Source organism: Capricornis sumatraensis, chromosome 16 (assembly GCF_032405125.1).
Source record: "Capricornis sumatraensis isolate serow.1 chromosome 16, serow.2, whole genome shotgun sequence".
Classification (NCBI taxonomy): Eukaryota; Metazoa; Chordata; class Mammalia; order Artiodactyla; family Bovidae; genus Capricornis; species Capricornis sumatraensis.
In genome coordinates, this window is record NC_091084.1 from 7,451,543 (window position 1) to 7,476,128 (window position 24,586).

The 24,586-nt window shown below is 38.5% G+C and overlaps 1 protein-coding gene across 1 annotated transcript in view; it reads right to left on the minus strand.

The window, feature by feature from the left end:
- The window catches only part of DYNC2H1 (dynein cytoplasmic 2 heavy chain 1), a 388,661-nt gene that overhangs the window by 277,878 nt on the left and 86,197 nt on the right, over positions 1-24,586 (minus strand). The window contains exons 40-45 of the mRNA XM_068988126.1: positions 23,552-23,681; positions 19,875-20,030; positions 6,230-6,489; positions 4,758-5,004; positions 3,505-3,656; positions 2,101-2,245 (exon numbers count right to left, since the gene is read on the minus strand). Of these exons, the coding sequence (XP_068844227.1) occupies positions 2,101-2,245; positions 3,505-3,656; positions 4,758-5,004; positions 6,230-6,489; positions 19,875-20,030; positions 23,552-23,681 (1,090 nt within the window). The remainder of the gene's footprint in view (positions 1-2,100; positions 2,246-3,504; positions 3,657-4,757; positions 5,005-6,229; positions 6,490-19,874; positions 20,031-23,551; positions 23,682-24,586) is intronic.

Sequence of the window (24,586 nt, forward strand, 5' to 3'; positions counted from 1 at the left end):
ACCCCATGGACAGCAGAACACCAGGCTTCCCAGTCCATCACCAACTCCCAGAGCTTACTCAAACACAAGCTCATCAAGTCAATGATGCCATCCAACCACCTCATCTTCTGTCGTCCCCTTCTCCTCCGGCCTTCAATCTTTCCCAGCATCAGGGTCTTTTCCAATGAGTCAGTTCTTTGCATCAGGTGGCCAAAGTATTGGAGTTTCAGCTTCAGCATCAGTCCTTTCCAATGAATAGTCAGGACTGATTTCCTTTACGATGGACTAGTTGGATATCCTTGCAGTCCAAGGGACTCTCAAGAGTCTTCTCCAACACCACACTTCAAAAGCATCAATTCTTCAGCACTCAGCTTTTTTATAGTCCAATTCTCACATCCATACATGACTACTGGAAAAACCACAGCTTTGACTATACGGACCTTTTTCGGGAAAGTAACGTCTCGGCCTTTTAATTCAGTGTCTAGGTTTTTCATAGCTTTTCTTCCAAGCAGCAAGCGTCTTCTAATTTCATGGCTACAGTCACCACAGGCAATGATCTTGGAGCCCAAGAAAGTAAAGTCTGTCACTGTTTCCATTGTTTCCGCACCTATTTGCCCTGAAGTGATGGGACCAGATGCCAAAGGAAAGCCAACCTAAGTGTAAAATGGGAGCTATAATTCCAAGGTGCTCATGGGTGTAAGATAGACCCACTTTATAACAGCAGGACAGAGCTATCTTATGTTCAAGAGGTCACAGAACTTTGAACAAATCAAAGTAGCACAACTCATATATATCAGCAACAAGTGTGCAGCCTGTGCCCTCCTCCCTACAGACGGGGCCACTTCTCTTGCTCTGGCCCTGATCACCTAACATATGAATTAATTTATAAAAACATAGTGTTTTCTTTCCTTACTCCTACTGTGGGCTTTCTGTGTGGTGCTAGTGGTAAAGAACCTGCCTGCCAATGCAGGAGATATAAGAGACTCAGGTTCAATTCCTGGGTCGGGAAGACTCCTGTAGGAGGGTATGGTAACCCACTCCAGTATTCTTGCCTGGAGAATTTCACGGACAGAGGAGCCTGGTAGGCTACAATCGATAGGATCACCAAGAGTCAGACATGAATGAAGCAACGGAGCATTCACGCACTTCTACTCGAATACTATAAAGAGCATCTTCCACAAGCACTTTCATAACTTTCACACGCTACTCCCTTTACCAGGAAGACCCTCTTTCATCTCAGGTCACTTTGTGAATTTCTCTTCATTTTTCAAAACTCAGACCACATTTCCTCTTAAAAAGATACCACACACAACAAAGGTACTCACTCCCTCTTTCATGCTATCTCTGTAACTAGTACATACTGCTAATGATATACATATTGGGTGCTCAGTCACTCAGCTATGTCTGACTCTTTGTGGCCCCATGGATTGCAGCCTGCCAGGCTCCTCTGTCCATGGGATTTTTCAGGCAAGAATACTGGAGTAGGTTGCCATTTCCCACTGCAGGGAATCTTCCTGATGCAGGGATTGAACTCACATCTCTTGTGTCTCCTGCATTGGCAGGTGGATTCTATACCAATGTACCACCTGAGAAGCCCCTGATATACTTACTACACCTTATTAATAGTTTGTTTATATGATCAGGTCCCTCATCAGTGTGTGCACTCTTGAGGAACAGTGGCGCAGTTATCTCTGTATCCTTAGGACCAGCAATGGAAACAGAAGGTACTCAATAAATATCTTCTACATCCTTACTTTATCAGAGTATTTTAAACATTTCTTCACAGACAAAAGGAAAGAAATAAATATCAAAAATTACTCTCAGGTTTGAATCCCGGAAGACAGAAACTGACAGAAGTCAGGACAAAGATCTAGTTTTAGAAAGAAAACAAACTCCATTGTAAATATGCTAAATTTGAGCTCAAAGCAGAATAACCGCTGACCCATTGATTTGTTTTTTCAATATTTATTGGATGTCTATTAGAAACTGTACCAGAAGATGTAATAGTGAATGAGGTACACACAAACATCTACCCTTGAGAGTTACTCTCTAGGAGAAAAATATAAATGACAGGAAGTGATTCTAATAGACATGAAAACTACAATATAAGTGAATATATACCTGTTCATACACTTGTACCATAGATCCTGCTAAGAGATAAATTTTTGAAGAAGAACCCCAAATAGAATGATTCTTCAGATTTTTATGTAGAACTGGTTCCAAATATGCTCCATAAATTGTCTGTAATTGCTCTCTTTCTGGGTAACTAAAAAAAAATCATACAAGAAGTTGAAATAAATATTCTAAATTATTATTTTAATGTTAAGGTATAGAATTGGTTTCCAAACTGTGTGGTTTTCAAACTGGGAGGCCTAGCTACCTCCAAGGTTTACTCAAAGGCTTAAGCCAGGCTCACAGCCCTTATTCTTACTTCAACTCAATCAGATCCCTAATCATCTGTTGTCAAATACTAAGGATTCTAATAGAGGATTCTAATGAAATTACTTAAAAACATAATTGTTTAAAAGACCACTGATTGTTGGAAAGGGCCAGAGGAAAAGTTTGCTTAAGAAAAAAGCATTTTCAATTAAGTATAGTCTACACAAAGAACAGTAATCCACCTTAGAACTATGGAAGTATAAAACATCAAATAAAATCAACCTTTCCTCCCAAACCAAAATCTATTTCAATACAGCTTAATTGGTGGCTATAACATTCTAAAAGAAGAATGTTAATGGACGGGAGCAGTTTAGCACAACAGCATAAAAAAGATTTGGAGGACATCGCTGGTGGTCCAGTGGTTAAGACTCCATACTTTGACTGCAGAGGGGCTCAGGTTCAATCCCTGGGCAGGAAATAAGATTCCATATGTCATGTGCTGTGGTCAAAAAAAAAAAAAATCTAAAACAGTACTGTGGTTACTAGAATATATACGGATAAGTGTTATGGCATGTAAGTTATACCTCAGTAAAGTTATTTTTTTTTTATTAAAAAAAGGTTTTGTAAAGCAAAATATAACCAAGGATAAAATATCATAAAATTCCAGTTCATGTAACAATCATGGACCATGGAAATGGATGGGTATAACAGGATTAATATCTGTGGTTGCTGCTGTTTAGTTACTAAATCAGGATTAATATTATAGGACACTAAATGATCTAACTCTACCTTGCTCAGATATAAATTCTCTTTTTAGTTATCTCATAAAATTTGATTGCATTTTCGCTTTATATAACCCATAAAACAGTTAAGCCTAAAACTCACCATTCAGATTCTTGACACTGACATTTAGAGACAATACAAAGTCCCCACCTTATTTCTATTACGTAAGAAGCATTGATTAAAGCCTTCGTCACCCTAACTTACTTCTTACAGTTTAGGAAGGGTAGGAAAAAAATCATATCAGAGCTTAAGTTGGACTATTTTTATATTCTATATTTTGATGTAATTATCATTAAGACTTTCATAAAATGCAATATATGTCCCTCCACATCAAAAACAAAATTTTAATACAATAATACATACTCTATAGCACAAAGACGAACAATAGAAGTAAATCTGGTAGTCAGCTGATGTCTTCCCAGTCTTCCTCCAGCTGACATAGAAGCCACAATTTGAATATTTTCTAAACCAACCCATTCTAAATTTTCATCATAAAATCCTTGATATGTCAGTACCTATTTAAAAATAAATATGTTTAAATGTTTTATGCATAAGATTTTATAATCATAAGATATTTTGTGTAAAACAATTGTTTCTGAATGAAATCATCCTCTAACTCAAAAATTTGGCTGAAATATACTTTAATTACTTATTTCATTAAAAATACTACTGTTCAAGATTCTGTGTTCAATGTCAAAAACAAATTTATGGTTACTGGCGAGGTGGTGGGATAAACTGGAGGTTGGAATTGACATATACACACTATATACATACAAAATAGATAACAAGTAAGGATCTACTGCCTAGCACAGAAAAGTCTTCTCAATACTCTTTAATGACCTGTATGGACAAAGGATATAAAAAAGAGTAAATATATTCTATATGACAGATTCACTAATGCATAGCAAAAACCAACACAGCACGTCAGTCAACTATGAGCCAATACAAATTTTTTTTAATTAAAAAAGACTCTGTTCAGTTAATGTTAGCTCAACTATGCTCACTTGTAAAATGCTTTTCAAAATAAATATTAAAGTCCAGATCATACTATTAATATAAATATACTTGCAATTATCAAAAAAAGTGAAAAATAGGGGAAAATATAAGGAAAACAGTTTGGTTTTTTTTCTATACGTTTTAATATATTCATCAATTACATAGAAAAGCAAAATGTGAACCTGATTATCAAGCTTGAGTTCCCAGTGTGATATAAATCACATAAAGAAAACCTTCCCCAATGACTGAGGCATGCCTGAGGAAATATATTAATACAACTGTTTTTGGAAGAGTGCATACATAGAAGAATGAAGCCAAAACTTGCACAACTCTTAACACCATCCTCAGTGTCTGTTTTCAGGAATGAAGGGCAGGTAAACAGGGTGGGGTAACAGCTGTTTTCATTCTTTTGAAACAACGTCTCTATGTAATACTAATTTTTAAATGTAGGAAGATCAAAGAAAGTAGCCCTGGGACAGGAATAAGGTGCTTCAAGTTTAATTTCCATTTAATTCCCACAATGATCCTAAGGAGGGAAGCAGATTTTCTATCTATAAGAAAAGTTAGTGAAATTAAATTGTCTCCAATTATATCAAAACACTGCAAGGGATAATACCCACCTGCTGCAGGAAAGCTATCAAAGTACTGGTGCCCCATTTGTCCAGCCTGGGTAGGTTGATGTCTTTTAAGTACAGAACGAGTCTCTCACAGTCTCTCGGTCTATACACTCGGCCAGTGTTAGTACTGATGACCATGCAAGTCTGGCTCAGTTTCTGCAGGAGATGCTGGGAAGTAGTCTGTGTGCTACAGTGAACTGTGGCGATGTGAGTAGACCGGAGTTGGGAAAACGCATACCTGAGCAGCATCCTGTGAAAGACAAAACACTCGACCTCATAAATGCAACCAGAGAAATACTCTTCATATTCAAAATACAATTTCTATTTCAGTACATAAGTACTTTTGGCTGTGCCGGGTCCTCACTGCTGCACGTCCTTTTCTCTAGCTGCAGCAAGCAGGGACTACTCTAGCTGCGGTTTGCAGGCTTCTCTTCGTGGAGGCTTCTCGAGGCTGAGCACAGACTCTAGGACACACAGACTCAGCAGCTGCGGGGCAGGGGCTCAGTAGGTGCGGATCCCAGGCCCCAGAGCCCAGGTTCAATAGTTGTGGCACACAGGCTTAGCTGCTCTGCGGCATGTGGAATCTTCCTGGACCAGGGATTGAGCCTATGTCTCCAGCACTGGCAGATGGACTCTACCACTAAGCAAGCCACCAGGGAAGCCCCCAAGATTTCTAATTCTAAATATTTCCATTTCTAAATTATTTACAATGTTGTTTAAGGAAAAAGTAGTAACAATAGATATGACTTCAACAACTATCAATAGCTACTAAACAAGATTTCTAAGTTTTAGAGTGGAAAAAAAAATAAATTCATATTTTAAGGCATTCTTGAGACTCAGCCAAAAAAAAAAAAAATCAAGGTTCACAAAAAATAATTTCGTTTGAAAAAAGTATACATAAAACCATTTATGTATACATAAAAAGTATACAAAAAATTTGTGATAGATTTTCATATACTCTATAGAGTATGTGAAATTTTAATTCTTTAAAGTAAATGCTCCAAAGAGAATCATCTTACCTCTAAAAAAAAAAGTGCTCAGTTCAGTTCAGTTGAGTTCAATCACTCAGTCGTGTCTGACTCTTTGTGACCCCATGGACTGCAGCAAGCCAGGCCTCCCTGTCCATCACCAACTCCCAGAGTTTATTCATAATCCATTGAGTCAGTGATGCAATCCAAAAAAATGTTCACATGCTCTAATCATTTTGTTGTGATTCTATGCACAGATTTTTTTAAGGGTATTTTCTCAGATTTCTCTGATTCCATCAGGAAACACTTAACTTGGTGGGGAAAAAAGGGCATATTTTTCTCTATAGTAATATTATTTTTACAAATAGTGATAATAAAAAGTCCTTCATGAAAATGTACCTGCCACTTTAACCAAAAACACGTAACAAAATCCATTAAATCATTTTAGAACAGGAGAGATGCATAAATCCATTACAGGCATATTGATTATTATTTTTCTGCTCTTACCCTTTGCCACATCCTTCTGGTCCAACAAGAATAAATGGCTGCTTAGTATCAGGACTTAACCAAGGTTTGAAATAGTCTAGACCTCGCTGCATGTCAGGAGTCTGAATAACTGGAAGAGTGTGGCTATTACTGAAATCATCAGCAATCAAGTTTTCTGGCTTCTTCAGCACATAAGATGCTAATCGTCCTCTACTTGAGTCATAGTACGTGTCCAGTGGTTTGTGAGGGTCTGGAGGAGATTGTCGTGCCCAGTTAAAAACCTTAAGAAGAAAAAGTTATGAGAGATTTTCATATACTCCAGACAGAATATGTGAAATTTTAATTCTTTAAAGTAAATGCTCCAAAGAGAATCATCTTACTTCTTAAAAAAGTTCACATGCACGGCTGCTGCTGCTGCTAAGTCACTTCAGTCGTGTCCAACTCTGTGCGACCCATAGATGCCAGCCCACCAGGCTCCTCCATCCCTGGGATTCTCCAGGAAAGAACCCTGGAGTGGGCTGCCATTTGCTTCTCTGTCACATGCACTAAACTTACTAAATATCCTTAATAATTATAGTAACATTTTATCTCACATATTATTCTCTAAATGATCATTCAAGCAAATAAATATAATTCATCTAGGGCTGCCGTCTATGGGGTCGCACAGAGTTGGACATGACTGAAGTGACTTAAGAGCAGTCCGCACATATATTGTATAAACACATTCAATTTCCAATTGAGTTTTTATGAAAACTAAACTACAAATAACACAATGTAGGACTCCTAAACCTGTCATTTCCAGTATAACTGTCCACTGCACTGTCACCACTACCGCTCCCAACCTGTTCCTCTTTCGAAAACTGTCATCCATACAGATACACAGCAGAGAGCTAACCCTAATGCAACTCAATACCTTTATTGACTTTGTCAATAAGACACTGAGTGGTAACAATAAGAAGCATCTGGCAACAGATGGGCTACGGAAAGAAAAACACAACAGAGAAAGTAATAAATGGTAGTATCAATGAAACAAAATGACAAAAATGCAGAAACATAATGTTGGAACCAACCTCAATGAATATGTGTTCAATTATTTCAGTGGAAGTCAATAGGAAGAAATTCCTTAATATATAGAATTTGGCTTTATAAACAATGTAGCTGAAATGACTTTTGCACTAAATAAAGAAAAGATCTATAATGATTGCTCCATCTAAGCATTTACAACTGGGAAACTCTTCTGGTTAAAAAAAATGACTAAAAATATGCTACTTTAAGATTAAAACGAATAAAATAACTATATTTATTTATATAGCTGCTGCTGCTGCTAAGTCGCTTCAGTCGTGTCCGACTCTGTGCGACCCCATAGACGGCAGCCCACTGGGCTCCCCCATCCCTGGGGTTCTCCAGGCAGGAACACTGGAGTGGGTTGCCATTTCCTTCTTCAACGCATGAAAGTGAAAAGTGAAAGTGAAGTCACTCAGTCGTGTGCAACTCTTAGTGACCCCATGGACTATAGCCCATCAGGCTCCTCCATCCAGGGGATTTTCCAGGCAAGAGTACTGGAGTGGGGTGCCATTGCCTTCTCCATTTATATAGCTAAAAAGGTACAAAAATATCTAACAAAAAACATAGTCCAGACTTTAGCCTATTAAAAAATCTTTCATAATTTTATTTTTTAATTGAAGGATAATTGCTTTACAGAATTTTGTTTTCTGTCAAACCTCAACATGAATCAGCCACAGGTATACATATATCCCCTCCCTTTGGAACCTCCCTCCCCATCCCACCCCTTTAAGTTGATACAGAGCCGATGTTTTGAGTTTCCTGAGCCATACAGCAAATTCCCATTGGCTACCTACTTTACATATGGTAATGTAAGTTTCTATGTTATTCTGTCCATACATCTCACCCTCTCCTCCCCTTTCCCCATGTCCCTAAGTCTATTCTCTATGTCTGTTTCTCCATTACTCCCCTGAAAATAAGTTCTTCAGTGCCATCTTTCAATACCATTCTTCAGTACCATCTTCAGGATATATGCATTAGTATATGAAATTTATCTTTTTCTGACTTACCTCACTGTGTATAATAGGCTCTAGGTTCATCCATCTCATTACAACTGACACAAATGTGTTCCTTTTTATGATTGAGTAATATTCCATTGTGTATATGTATTACAACTTCTTTATCCAATCATCTGTCAATGAACATCTATGTTGCTTCCATGTTCTAGCTATTGTAAACAGTGCTGCAGTGAACAACGTTATACATGTGTCTTTTTCAATTTTGGTTTCCTCAGAGTATTTGCCTAGGAGTGGGACTGCTGGGTCATATGGTGCTTTCATTCCTAATTTTTTAAGGAATCTCCATACCATCTTCCTTAGTGGCTGTATCAATTTATATTCCTACCAACAGTGCAAGAGGATTCCCTTTCCTCCATACCCTATCCAGCATTTATTATTTGCAGATTTTTTGATGATGGCCATTCTGACTGGTGTGAGGTGACATCTCATGGCAGTTTTGAGTTGCATTTCTCTAATAATGAGGGAGGCTGAGCATCCTTTCATGTGTTTGGTAGCCATCAGTATGTTTCTTGGGAGAAATGTCTGTTTAGGTCTTTTTCCCACTTTTTCAATGGGTTGTTGCCCTGGTATTGAGTTGTATTTATATTTTGGAAATTAATCCTTTGTCAGTTGTTTCATTTGCTATCATTTTCTCCCATTCTGAGAGTTGTCTTTTCACCTTACTTATAGTTTCCTTTGCTGTGCAAAAGCTTTTCAGTTTAACCAGGTCACACTTGTTTACTTTGGTTTTTATTTCCATTACTCTAGGAGATGAGTCATAGCGGATCTTGTGTTGGTTTATGTCGAGTGTTCTGCCTATGATTTCCTCTAACAGTTTTACAGTCTCTGGTCTCACATTTATGTCTTTAATCCCTTTTGAGTTTATCTTTGTGTACAGTATTAAGAGGTGTTCTAACTTCATTCTTTGGCACGTAGCTGTCCAGTATTCCCAGCACCATTTATTGAAGAGGCTGTCTTTGCCCCATTGTATATTCTTGCCTCCTTTGTTAAAAATAAGGTACCCACAGGTGCATGGGTTTATGTCTGGGCTTTCTATCTTGTTCCATTGGTCTATATTTCTGTTTTGTGCCATTACCATACTGTCTTGATGACTGTAGCTTTGTAGTGTAATCTGAAGTCACAATAGTTGATTCCTCCAGCTACATTCCTCTTTCTCAAGACTGCTTTGGCTATTCAGGGTCTTCTGTGTTTCCATATGAAATGTGAAATTTTTGTTCTAGTTCTGTGAAAAATGCCATAGGTAATTTTCATAAGGATCACACTGAAACTGTAGATTGCATTTGGCAATATAGTCATTTTCACAATATTGATTCTTCCAACACAGGAACATGCAATATCGCTCCATCTGATTATGTCATCTTTGATTTCTTTCATCAGTGTCTTGCAATTTTCTGTATATATTCTTTTGTCTCCTTGGTACAGTTAATTCCTAGATATTCTATTCTTTTTGTTGCAATGGTGACTGGGATTGAGTCCTCAATTTCTCTGATTATTCAGTTAGTATATAGAAATGCAAGTGATTTCTGTGTACAGATTTTATATCATGTCACTCTGCTAAATTCACTGAATAGATCTAGCATTTTCTGATAGTATATTTAGGGCTATCGACTTCCCTGGTGGCTCAGACGGTAAAGCGTCTGTCTACAATGAAGGAGACCCAGGTTCGATCCCTGGGTTGGGAAAATCCCCTAGAGAAGGAAATGGCAATCCACTTCAGGACTGTTGTCTGGAAAATCCCATGGACAGAGGAGCCTGGTAGGCTACAGTCCATGGGGTCACAAAGAGTCAGACACAACTGAGCGACTTCACCATATCCCTAGAAGTATAGTTTCATGTCATCTGCAGTGACAGCTTTACTTCTTTTCTGATCTGGATTCATTTTATTTTTCTTCTCTGACTGCTGTAGCTAGGACTTCCAAAATTATGTTGAGTAACAGTGGTGACAATGGACAATCTTATCTTGTTCCTGATTTGAGGGGAAATGCTTTCAGTTTTTCACCATTGAGAATAATGTTTGCAGTGGGCTTATAATATATGGTCTTTACTATGTTGACGTAGATTCATTCTATGCCCATTTTTAAAAAAGTTTCAATCATAAATTGCCGGAAGCCAGTGTGAGGAATCCCGCCCGTGACAAGGTCATGAGGAAGGAAGCTGACATACGCAAGGCGTGCTCAGACTTCAGGGACCCCTCTGGAAATTCCTAAGCATGTACCCCAACAAAAATCTGCCGGCTTTTGTGCTCTGCTTTTCCACTCTTCTGACATTTTCTGGAAAAAGTCAATTCAGGGCTTTAGTCTTCTGCATTTGAAAGAGTGTTTCAATCCAAATACCCCTCTGATGGCTTTCTAACCTGCCTGCAGGACTCGTACAGCTGCGCATGTGATTGTTTGAGGCCTCCTGACTGCAGGAGGCACAGGAAGCTTAAAACATCCTAGGAATGTAGGGGCTTCCAAAGAGTCAAAATCTTTAGAGTAGGACTGATTAAAAGTTTCATTTGTTGAGTCAATGCTTGCTGCCAAATTTTCATATCCTTTGTTTTTAGATATAGTTGGTATATTAAAAAAACAAGTAGTAGACCTGGTATTAGCAACATTAGATCTTTGAGTTAAGTACCTTCTTTGTTGTAACCCACTGTACCTTTGTTCTATAGAGATGTAACTTTAGCGCTTTTAAGGAGATGCAGATTAAAGAAAAACACTTCAGGGGAAACAAAATTAACATTAAGGAAGAGAGCCAAAAAGTGTTAACAAGCCTCTTGGCCAGAAGATAATGTAAATCACCTGAGACCTTTTGTATACAATGAACGCTACATAATTTTGTGTTGCCCATTGATCTCCATGTTTTATCAAAAGTATAAAAGGCCTTCTGAACGATAAAGGACCGGACCAGTTTCTCGGACCAGCTTCTCGGACCAGTTTCTTGAACTAGTCTCTTGGCCTGGTTTCTGGGGAATCTGGCTCCCCCCCGTGTCTCTCTCTCTCTCTCATTTTCTCTCCCTTTCCCTCTCTCTGCTCTTTACTTTAATTTCAGGCTGAATTTTCATCTGGGGCGCGGAGGCTCGCCAGGTCTACTTACTTGCTGTGGTTGTTAAGACCCGCGCGAAAGGGAGCTTAAGGCGAGGCACCCTTAGATATTCAAGCGGGAGCCGGTGGCCCAACGTAGATGGTGCAAATTCCTTGTCTGGAATTTTATTGGTCTTCCGCGTAAACCAAGCTATTCAGCCCTCTTCCTCCACTTAATCTTCCTACTACACTATAGCTTCTTAATCTAATCTTATATTAATAAATAAACGAGTTTTTCCACGCCAACGCCGTCCACCCTTCGAATTCCCTGGATCCACCGGGACTGGACCCCGGCAATAAATGGGTGCTGATTTGTGTCAAAGGCTTTTTCTGCATATACTGAGATTAAGCACAAGCTAGAATCAAGATTGCCTGGAAAAATATCATTAACCTCAGATATGCAGATGACACCACCCTTATGGCAGAAAGCAAAGAAGAACTAAAGAGTCTCTTGACGAAAGTGAAAGAGGAGAGTGAAAACGTTGGCTTAAAACTCAACATTCAGAAAATTAAGATCATGGCATTTGGTCCCATCACTTCATGGCAAATAGATAAGGAAACAATGGAAACAGTGACAGACTTTATTTTCTTGAGCTCCAAAATCACTGCAGATGGTGACTGCAGCCAGGAAATTAAAAGACGCTTACTCTTGGGAAGAAAAGTTATGACCAACCAAGACAGCATATTCAAAAGCAGAGACATTACTTTGCCAACAAAAGTCCGTCTTGTCAAAGCTATGGTTTTTCCAGTAGTCACTATGGACATGAGAGTTGGATTATAAAGAAAGCTGAGTGCTGAAGAATTGATGCTTTTCAACATCAATGGTGTGTTGGAAAAGACTCTTGAGAGTCACTTGGAGAGCAAGGAGATCCAGCCAGTCCACCCAAAAGGAAATCAGTCCTGAATATTCATTGGAAGGGCTGATGCTGAAGCTGAAACTCCATTACTTTGGCCACCTGATGCAAAGAACTGACTCATTAGAAAAGACCCTGATGCTGGGAAAGATGGAAGACAAGAGAAGGAGGGGAGAACAGAGGATGAGATGGTTGCACGGTATCACTGACTCAATGGACATGAATTTGAATAAACTCCGGAAGTTGGTGATGGACAGGGAAGCCCGGCATGCTACATGCAGTCCATGGGTCGCAAAGAGTCGGACATGACTGAGGAACTGAACTGAATTGAACTGAGATTATCATATGGTTTTATCATTCAATATTTTAATATGGTATATCACATGGATTGATTTGTATATATTGAAGAATCCTCGCACCCCTGAAATAAACTCAACTTGATCATGGTGTATGAGCTTTTTAATATGTTGTTGAATTCTGTTTCCAAAAATTTTGTTGAGGGTTTTTGCATCTATGTTTATCAGTGATATTGGTCTGTAATTTTCAGTTTTTTAGTTATCTTTGCCTGGTTTGGGTATCAGGGTGATGGTGGCCTCACAGGAAGTGTTCTTTCCTCTGCAATTTTTTGAAAGAATTTTATAAGGATAGGCATTAGGTCTTCTCTAAGTGTTTGATAGAATTCACCTGTGAAGCCATTTGGTCCTCGACTTTTGTTTTTTGAGATATTTGATCACAGCTTCAATTTCAGTGATTATAACTGGGTTGTTCATAGTTCCCATTCCTTCCTGGTTCAGTCTGGGAAGATTGAATTTTTCTAAGAATCTATCCATTTCTTCCAGCTTATTGATTTTATTGCCATACAGTTGTTCATAATAGTCTCTTATATTCCTTTGTATTTCTGCATTGTCTGTTGTAACCTCTCCTTTTTCATTTGTAATTATGTTGATTTAATTCTTCTTGTTTTCTTGAAGAGTCTAGCTACAGGTTTGTCAATTTTGTTTATCCTCTCAAAGAACCAACTTTTAGTTTTTATTAATCTTTACTACTGTTTCTTTCATTTCTTTTTTAATTTATTTCTGCTCTTATTTTTATGATTTCTTTCCTTCTGCTAATTTTGGGGGATTTTATCCTTCTTTTTCCAGTTGTTTTAGGCATAAGGTTAGACTGTCTATTCAGTGTTTCTCGAGTTAGTATTGTATTGTTATAACCTTCCCTCTTAGAACTGCTTTTGCTGTAACCTTGAAAGAAAAGCTATGGCCAGCCTAAACAGCATATTATAAAGCAGAAACATTACTTTGCCAACAAAGGTCCATCTAGTCAAAGCTATGGTCTTTCCAGTAGTCTTGAATGAATATGAGAGTTGGACTATAAAGAAAGCTGAGCGCCAAAGAACTAATGCTTTTGAACTGTGGATCTTGAGAGTCCCTTGGACTGCAGTTCCGAATATGCATTGGAAGGACTGATGCTGAAGCTGAAGCTCCAATACTTTGGCTACCTGATGCAAAGAACTGACTCCTTGGAAAAGACGCTGATGCTGGGGAAGATTGAAGGCAGGAGGAGAAGGGGACAACAGAGGATGAGATGTTTGGATGTCATCACCGACTCGATGGACATGAGTTTGAGCAGCCTACAAAAGTTTGTGATGGACAGGGAAGCCTCGAGTGCTGCAGTCCATGGGCTCACAAAGAGACAGACACGATTGAGTGATGGAACTGAACTGATAGGTTTTGAGTTGTTGTGTTTTCATTGTTATTTCTAGGAATTTGTTGATTTCCCTTTTAATTTCTTCAGTAACCTGTTTTTATTTAGAAGCACATTGTTTAATCTCCATGTCTTTGTGCTTCTTAGTCTTTTTTCTTGTAATTGATATCTAGTCTTGTAGCGTTGTGGTAGGAGAAGATGCCTGATACGATTTCAATTTTCTTAAATTTACTGAGTTTTGACTTGTAACCCATGATATGGTCTATCCGGGAGAATGTTCCATGGGCACTTGAGAAGAAGGTGCATTCTTCTGCATTTGGATGGAATGTCCTGAAGATTCCAACGAGATCCATCTCATCTAATTTATCATTTAACACTTAATGTTTCCTTATTAATTTTGTTTTGATGATCTGTCAATTGGTGTGAGGGGAGTGTTAATGTCTCCTACTATTATTGTGTTACTATCAACTTCTCCTTTTACGTCTGTTAGTGTTTGTCCTATGTACTGAGGTGCTCCTATGCTGGGTCCATAGATACTTACCATTGTTGTATCTTCCTCTTGAATTGATCCCTTGATCATTTGGTGGTCCTTCATTATCTCTTGAAATATTCTTTAAGTTCTACTTTGTCTGATATGAGGACTGCTTCTCCAGCTTTCTTTTGCTTCCTATTTGCATGGAATCATTTTTTCCATCCTCTCACTTTCAGTCTATATGTGTCTTTAGGTCTAAAGTGGGTTTCCTGTAGACAGTATATATATGGGTCTTGTTTTTGTACCCATTCAGCCAGTCTGTGTCTTTAGGTTGAAGCACTGAATCCATTTACACTTAAAGTAATTACTGATATATATGTTCCTACTGTCATTTTCTTAATTTGCTGTTTGCTTTTGTAGATCTTTTTCTTCTATTTCATGACTATATAAGTCCCTTTAATATTTGTTGTAAAGCTGATTTAGTGGTACCGAATTCTCTTAACTTTTCCTTGTCTGAATAACTTTCAATTTCTCCATCAATTCTGAATGAGATCCTTGCCAGGTGCAGTAATCTTGGTTGTAGATTTTTCCCTTTCAGTACTTTAAATATATCCTGCCATTCCCTTCTGGCCTGCAGAGTTTCTCCTGAATGATCAGCTGTTAAATGTACAGAGTTTCCCTTGTATGTTACTTGTTGCTTTTCCCTTGCTGCTTTTAATATTCTTTCTTTGTGTTTAGCCTTTGTTAGTTTGATTAGTTTGTATCTTGGCATGTTTCTCCTTGTGGACATACAGTTTATACTGTAGGGGACTCTTTGCATCTCTTGGACTTGACTGACTATTTCCTTTTCCATGTTGGGAAAGCTTTCAACTATAATCTCTTCAAAAATTTTCTCACACCCTTTCTTTTTCTCATCTTCTCCTGGGACCACTGTAATTCGAATGTTGATGCATTTGATATTGTCCCAGACATCTCTGAGACCATCCTCAGTTCTTTTCATTCTTTTTACTCTGCTCTTCAGAAGTTATTTCCACCATTTTATCTTCCAGCTCACTGATTTGTTCTTGTGCTTCAGATATTCTGCTATTGATTCCTTCTAGAGTATTTTTAATTTCAGAATTTTGTTGTTTGTCTCTGTATGTTTACTCTTTAATCCTTCTAGGTCTTTGTTAATTGATTCTTGCATTTTCTCCATTCTGTTTTCAAGGTTTTTGATCATCTTTACCATCATTATTCTGAATTCTTTTTCAGGTAATTTGCCTATTTCCTCTTCATTTACTTGAACATCTGTGCTTCCAGTTTGTTCCTTCATTTGTGCAGTATTTTTCTTCCTTTTCAGTTTTATTTATTTTAATTGGAGGCTAATTAATTTACAATATTGTAGTGGTTTTTGCCATACATTAACATGAATCAGCCATGGGTGTATATGTGTTCCCCATACTGAACTCCCCTCCCACCTCCCTCCCCATCACATCCCTCTGAGTCATTCATCCCAGTGCACCAGCCCTGAGCACCCTGTCTCATCCATTGAACCTGGACTGGTGATCTGTTTCACATATGATAATTTACATGTTTCAATGCTATTCTCTAAGATCATCTCACCCTCGCCTTCTCCCACAGAGTCCAAAAGACTGTTCTATACATCTGTGTCTCTTTTGCTGTCTCTCTCATATAGAGTTATCGCTACCATCTTTCTAAATTCCATACATATGCGTTAGTATACTGTATTGGTGTTTTTCTTTCTGGCTTACTTCACTCTGTATAATAGCCTCCAGTTTCATCCACCTCATTAGAACTGATTCAAATGTATTCTTTTTTTTAAACTTATTGTGTTTGAGGTCTCCTTTTTCCAGACTTCAAAGTTGAATTCTTTCTTCCTTTTGGTTTCTGCCCTCCTTAGGTTGGTCTGGTGGTTTGTGTACACTTCATTATACAGTGAGATTTGTGCTGAGTTTGTTTTTTCCCTCTGATGGGCAGGGCTGAGTGTGGTGGTAATCCTGTCTGCTGATGATTGGGCTTGTATTTTTGTCTTGTTTTTGTTTGCACAGGGTGTTACTTGGTGGTTAGTCTTGTATTCAAGTCGTTTCCTTTGTGGAAGTTCTTAATATTTGATACTCCCTAGGGTTAGGAGTTCTCTGGTAGTCTAGGCCTTGCAGTCAGCGCTCCCACTCTAAAGGCTCAGGGCTTGGTCTCTGGCTGGCTGTCTTCTTCCCACTGATCCTCACTCACTTCCTCAGGGTTTGAGGTGTGTGTGTGGCTACAGGAAGGTCTGACATGGTTGGGCTCTTTGGCTCTTCTGGATTTCTCCTGGCAGCCAGATTTGGATTCCTCAGCTCCAGACTGGTGGCTTATGATCAAGGACATAATCCAGGAACAGATGGTCAAGTGGAAAAGACGTACAGGGCAGGGTGTATGAAAGTTCCACTTTTGTCCAGGATACCAACCTCCTTCCACCGCCACATACTCAAGAGAGCTGCTCACCAAACACCACCCCCAATTATTTTATAAAATGTTAATAACACCATAAAATGCCATAAACTAGTTCAAAGAAGAAAATAAATATATATGTACATAGGTACATAAATATTTAGGCACATACATATATAGGTACTATATATATGTACATACATAATATAGGTACATAGGTACATACATATAGGTACATAGGTACATATATATTTATTTCTTCTTTGAACTAGTTTATGGTATTTTATGGTATTATTAACATTTCATAAAATAATCGGGGGTGGTATCAATAATCTCAGATATGCAAATGATACCACCCTTATGGCAGAAAGAGAAGAGGAACTAAAAAGCCTCTTGATGAAAGTGAAAGAGGAGAGTAAAAAATTTGGTTTAAAGCTCAACATTCAGAAAATGAAGATCATGGCATCCGGTCCTATCACTCCATGGGAAATAGATGGGGAAATAGTGGAAACAGTGTCAGACTTTATTTTGGGGGGCTCCAAAATCACTGCAGATGGTGACTGCAGCCATGAAATTAAAAGATGCTTACTCCTTGGAAGGAAAGTTATGACCAATCTAGATAGCATATTCAAAAGCAGAGACATTATTTTGCTGACTAAGGTCCGTCTAGTCAAGGTTATGGTTTTCCTACTGGTTACGTATGGATGTGAGGGTTGGACTGTGAAGAAGGCTGAGCACCGAAGAATTGATGCTTTTAAACTGTGGTGTTGGAAAAGACTCTTGAGAGTCCCTTGGACTGCAAGGAGATCCAACCAGTCCATTCTGAAGGAGATCAGTCCTGGGTGTTCTTTGGAAGGAATGATGCTAAAGCTGCAACTCCAGTACTTTGGCCACCTCATGCAAAGAGCTGACTCATTGGGAAAGACTCTGATTCTGGGAGGGATTGTGGGCAGGAGGAGAAGGGGACGACAGAGATGAGATGGCTGGATAGCATCACGACTCGATGGATGTGAGTCTGAGTGAACTCCAGGAGCTGGTGATGGACAGGGAGGCCTGGCATGCTCTGGTTCATGGCGTCGCAAAGAGTCGGACACGACTGAGCAACTAAACTGAACTGAACTGAACCTATGTACTTATACAGATGGTCCCCAACTTACAATAGCTTTACTTATGATTTTCCATGTTTACAATAGGGAAAAAGTGATATGCATTCAGTAAAAACCATACTTTGAATTTTGATCTTTTCCCAGACTAGTGATATGAGGTATGATACCGTCCTATGATGCTGGGCAGCAGCAGTGAGTGGAAGCAAACTGCAGCTCATAGGCAGCCACACAATCACCAGGGTAAACAACCGATATACTTAAAACCACACTGTCTTTCACTTTCTGCATAGTAGTTGAGAAATTACACACTATTCAGCACTTTATTATAAAGTAAACTTTGTGTTAGATGATTTGCCCAACAGTAGGCTAACATTCTGAGCACTTTGAGACAGACTGTATTAAGTCATGACATTTGATAGGTTAGAGGAGGTAAACACATTTTCAACTTAGGATATTTTCAACTTATTATGAGTTTATCTGGCTGTAATCCCATCATAGTTCAAAGAAAATCTGTATATAAATGTATTCATGCATGCTCAGTGTCTGTCGTGTCTGACTCTTTACGACCCCACGTACTGTGGCCCGCCAAGCTCCTCTGTCTGGGGGCTTTTTCAGGAAGGAATACTGGAGTGGGTTGCCATTTCCTCCTCCAGCGGATCTTCCTCATTCAGGTATGGAACCCTCATCTCCCACATCTCCTGCATTGGCAGGCAGATTCTCTATCACTGAACCACCTGAGAAGTCCATACTAAACAGAGTATAAGCCTTCTCAATCTATAACTTTATTCACATTTGACAGGCCAAAGTGCAAATGTGGAAGCAGCAGATTTCAAAACGCAGTCAGAGAGCTAGCAACTCTGAGGTTTGAGGTTTCTCAGAAGTGATAGTGGCAGTGAGAGAGAGAGACTTAGGAGCTTCCTACTCTACCTGGAGCATGTCAGTTTGCTCTGTTTTATTAAATATTGTGCTTCTAAGAATAATTTCTTTTGAGAAAGAATCCCACCACTTAATCTTATTAAACAATGGTTTAAGAGAATCAAATAATACATAGTATTTTGGCTTCATAAGTTTTAATTCTCTTTCTCAAAAAAAAAAAAAAGAGTCCTTCCTATGAAGTCAAATTGGTCCACTTTTTTTTTTAACTTTTTATTTTATATTGGGGTATAGCCAATTAACAATGCTATGATGGTTTCAGGTAAACAGTGAAATGATTCAGCCACATATATAGATATACCCATTCTCTCTCAAACTCCACTCCAATCAAGGCTGAAAATTTGTCTACTTTTAAAGACAGGTACAGCAGCCAACATTGCTGTTTATTACTTGTTTCCAAGTGCACTTTATATTGATCATCTCATTTAGTCACATTTAACATCCCTCTGAAGAACCATTTCACTATAAGACTGTCATTGTTTAATCACTAAGTCATATCTGACTCTTCTGAGACTCCATGGACTGTAGCCCACTAGGTTCCTCTGTCCACAGGATATCCCCAGCAAGAATACTAGAGTGGGTTTCCATTTCCTTCACCAGAGGATCTTCCCAATCCAGGGATCCAACTAGCTTCTCCCGCATTGGCAGGCAGTTTCTTTACCACTGAGTCACCAGGGAAGCCAAATATAAATGTATTATTATTGTATTAAACGTGTAACTTCCAAATGCTATATCCAGGTCTTCCCAGGTGGCACTAGTAGTAAAGAACCCACCTGCCAATGCAGGTAGAGGTAAGAGATGCAGGTTCGATCCCTGGGTTGAGATGATCCCCTGGAGGAGGTCATGGCAACCCACTCCAGTATTCTTGGCTGGAGAATCCCACAGAGGAGACTGGCAGACCACCACCAACGGGTTGCACAGAGTCAGACACGATTGAAGCGACTTATTAGAACGCATGCATGCACACACCCAGGGTCAATGAAAATTAACAAAAAATGACTAAACATAGGCTTTAAATGTGTACTACCTCTTTGGTGAATTCCAGACGTGACTTCAAGTTCAGATTTCCACCAAGACCCCTTATGAGATTAATAATAAATTGATCATGATCTCTGCATCCATGTAGATGTGACAATCCATTCATCACAGTTCCAACCAAACTTGTTTCTACCACATAGTCATTCTGTTGATTAAAATCCATATTACAGACAAAGGGAAAATATTAACAAGCAAATTAACACCATACATAGATTGTTTACTCATCTTTTCAAGGATCATATTTAAATTTATCCCACTACTCAAGTGGTAGAAAATTTAGATTTCAACTTATACATAAACATTGAAAATAAACAGTAATAATAAAAATACAATTATGTATTTCTAGCCGTAAGCGTGAGTCCTCAAATAGACACACAGTTTGCTTACTTCCTAAACCTGAAAAAAATTTTTTAAAAAGGTAAATCAATGAATATCAGTCTAAACATAACACTTCCTCATTTCTTCTTGATAATTAAAAAACAAGATAAGACACCTCAACTACAGAGTAGCCCCTGCTCACCACAACTAGAAAAAGCCCATACACAGCAACAAAGAAACAGCACAGCCAAAAATAAAAATAAATTAACTAATTTTAAAAAAAAGAAGCTAGAGGCAAAGGCTAGATTAATGGTTCTGGACCAAAAAACGTTAGTAAAGGCAGCTTAAAAACAATTTGGAGCTTTTCCTCTATACAGAATTTTAAAATGAAACTTTTGGACTCAGGTGGTATAGATTATTGAGATCCATGGGCCTCTGGGGCCCTGTGTAGTTAACAGGGAAAACCAGTAATAGTTAGAATCTGTATGTAGTGCTAGGTAGCTTTTTTTAAAGGGAGAATTAAACAGAGCACTTGTTTTAATTGGAGAAGGTGATGGCACCCCACTCCAGTACTCTTGCCTGAAAACTCCCATGGATGGAGGAGCCTGGTGGGCTGCAGTCCATGGGGTCACCAAGAGTCAAACACGACTGAGCGACTTCCCTTTCACTTTTCACTTTCATGCATTGGAGAAGGAAATGGCAACCCACTCCAGTGTTCTTGCCTGGAGAATCCCAGGGACGGGGGAGGCTGGTGGGCTGCCGTCTATGGGATCGCACAGAGTCAAACACAACTGAAGTGACTTAGCAGCAGCAGCAGCAGCAGCTTGTTTTAATGGAAGTCAACTCTAACAGACATACTATGCTATGTTAAGTCGCTTCTGTCATGTCCAACTCTTTACAACCCCGTGGACTGTAACCTTCCAGGCTCCTCTGTCCATCGGATTTTCCAAGCAAGAATACTGGAGTGGGTTGCCATTTCCCTCTCCAGAAGTCTAGTAGAGGAAATGGTTAATTCACTGTGGTAGAAGTTATAGAGCAGAAAAAGAGAGTGTTTTGAGAAAGGATAACTCAGGCTGAGGACTCAAGGTGTCCTTAAGGAAGATGACAATTGCTAATATTTGAAGAGTGAGACCTATCTGGCTACAGAGAACTCAGCATATGCAAAGGTAAGCAATGGGCACACTTAAGGAATTAAAAGAAGCATATGCCTGAACAAGCAAAGGCAGAGTGATTCAAGACAGAAAGGCAGGCAAGGGCCAGAGTATGCGGAACTGCATAGGCCATGATAAGGAGTGCAAATTGTATCTTCAGTGCCTTTAAACTTTAAGAGAATAAAATGACTAAATTTACATTTTAAAAAATCTCTCTGCCTGCATAATAAATAATTTTCAAAGAACAGAAATAGGATGGGAAAAGGGGGGAAAACAGAAGGAGATGGATAGAAATCCAGCACCTTAGGCCACACTGAGTCCTAAGCTTTAAAGGCAAGATAAAGGAAAAGGAAACTGACATATTTTCCTCTAGATTGTCTAATTTGCTAAATATAAGAAAGTAAACCTCTACTTATAAATAAAATCAACACTTGACTAGAGCATTCATTATGGTATATCTCTCAGAATCTGAACATGGTAAACAAAGCACAGAATAAAGAAAGAAGGAACACTCAACAGATAAACTCTCACACAAGAACAAGGACCTGAGAATAGAATCACTTTATTTTCTAACTAAATCTTTGGTTATCCACTCTATAGTTTAAAAATATTATCCTGTCATCGAGTCTGTGTCACAAATCCCAAATAGGGGAGAGTCAAAGAGTCAATGCATTCTATGCAGTGCTACATCTCTCATTCCAACACTTGACAGCATGCAAGCTGATGACTTCAGGGCACCCGCCCTGGAAAGCATGGTTAGGTTTGTATGTTTTATACTCACAAAATAACAACACACCTACTGAAAAGGTGCTACATAGGCATCAGTTATTTAACTAATCTCATATATTCATTTTTCTAAGTTTTTTGTTTTTTGGTTTTTTTTTGATATGGACCATTTTTAAAGTCTTTATTGAATTTGTTAAAATACTGCTTCTGTTTTATGTTTTTTGGCCATGAGGCATGTGGGATCTTACGTGGCTTCCCAAGCAGGAATCAAAAGTATACCCCTTGCACTGGAAGGTGAAGTCTCAACCACGGGACTGTCAGGAAGTCGCAAGCTTGTATACTCTTATTCACCACACTGTTATTACCATACTTTGCTTCTGGGGATACAATAAGGAGTATAACAGGCTTAATCTTTGCCCTCAAGGTGCCTGCAGTTACATGAAAGCAATTATAGTTGAAAGGCGTAGTACATTGCTGCAGAAGCACAAGGAGGCAGACAGCTCCGTCAGACCGAGGGCTGGGGGGAGTGGCTCTTCCCTGAAGTCTCCAGGGAAACCTATCTCATTTGCGTCATTTCGCCCAAGTCCCTAGTCCTCCACCATTCATCTTTACAAAGTCAGGAAAGAAAAAAGTTTAGAAAACTAAAGTGAAATTGCCATTTCTCTATATGATTTGCCCAACCCTGAAGTATTAACCTCTAAATTAAGTTCATATCAACAATCATCTTTACAAAAACTCATTGCTATTTATTGTTTCTATTTTTATGTTTATTTTTTATACAAACAATGACATGAGAGAAATCAAAATTTGAAAAGATCATGTAAGTACATGAATATTGTCTTCTTTGCATGCTAAACTTCTATTCATGCTTCAAATTCAAAATTGTATGTCATCTTTAAAACTCTCCTAGAAGGCAGCAATTCTCTCTTCATCCTGTTATATTGTGATTATCTTTTCCCATGTCAGTTTCCTCTGTGACACAAACCCTTCTCAGTGAAAGGGACTGTCTTATTAATGTTCACCTGGCAAAGTTTCATCAAGGACATCTATTTGAAAAGCAATAAATTTTTGCTAAATAAACAAATGTTTCAATAATATTATAAATAACTCATCATGTTTCTCCACTTTAATATTGTCATTATATTTAGCATGATATATAGGCAAGTATTTGCTGACATGGTAAAATGGGGCAGAAAGATCATTTTGCTAGTAAAACTTCAAAAGGCATGCCAGTTTTCAAGATTTTTAGATAAGTGTTGCAAGGTATCATGGATGGAAGAATTAAAGTATTTTCAGATGTAACACAATAGAAGTTATACCATGAAATACAGTGGGAGAGCAGTGAAGACATCTACCCTTCACTACACCCCCACATTCTGTCAGAACGCCACTAGAAGGCGGTTGAATGTAACCAACAGTCAGTCATTATACTTTCTGCCTAAATAATTATGAAATATTATAATTATCTTACCTGTTTTAGAACCCATTGTAATGCCTTTTCAAAATAATCCCCAATCCAGTTTTCAAGATTATTCCTATATGTAGGAGGCTGATTCCTCAACCAAGATTTTATCAGAGAATTAAGATCTGTCTCTTCATCACTGAAACATATTAACAAACATTAAAAATTATTTAGTTTCCTTTGTTGTGCAGAAGCTTTTAATTTTAATTAGATACCATTTGTTTATTTTCGCTTTGATTTCCACTATTCTGGGAGGTGGATCATAGAGGATCCTGCTGTGATTTATGTCGGAGAGTGTTTTGCCTATGTTCTCCTCTAGGAGTTTTATAGTTTCTGGTCTTACATTTAGATCTTTAATCCATTTTATTTTTGTGAATGGTGTTAGAAAGTGTTCTAGTTTCATTCTTTTACAAGTGGTTGACCAGTTTTCCCAGCACCACTTGTTAAAGAGATTGTCTTTACTCCATTGTATATTCTTGCCTTCTTTGTCGAAGATAAGGTGTCCATAGGTGAAAAGTCTACAAGTAATAAATGCTGGAGAGGGTGTGGAGAAAAGGGAATCCTCTTACACTATTGGTGGGAATGCAAACTAGTACAACCACTATGGAGAACCGTGTGGCGATTCCTTAAAAAACTGCAAATAGAACTGCCTTATGACCCAGCAATCCCACTGCTGGGCATACACACTGAGGAAACCAGAACTGAAAGAGACACATGTACCCCAATGTTCATCGCAGCACTGTTTATAATAGCCAGGACATGGAAGCAACCTAGATGCCCATCAGCAGGCGAATGGATAAGAAAGCTGTGGTACATATACACAATGGAGTATTACTTAGCCATCAAAAAGAATACATTTGAATCAGAACAGACTTTTTGACTCTGTGGGAGAGGGCAAGGGCTGAATGATTTGGGAGAATGGCATTGAAACATGTATAATATCATATAAGAAATGAATCGCCAGTCTAGGTTCAATGCAGGATACAGGATGCTTGGGGCTGGTGCACTGGGATAACCCAGAGGGATGGTATGGGGAGGGAGGGG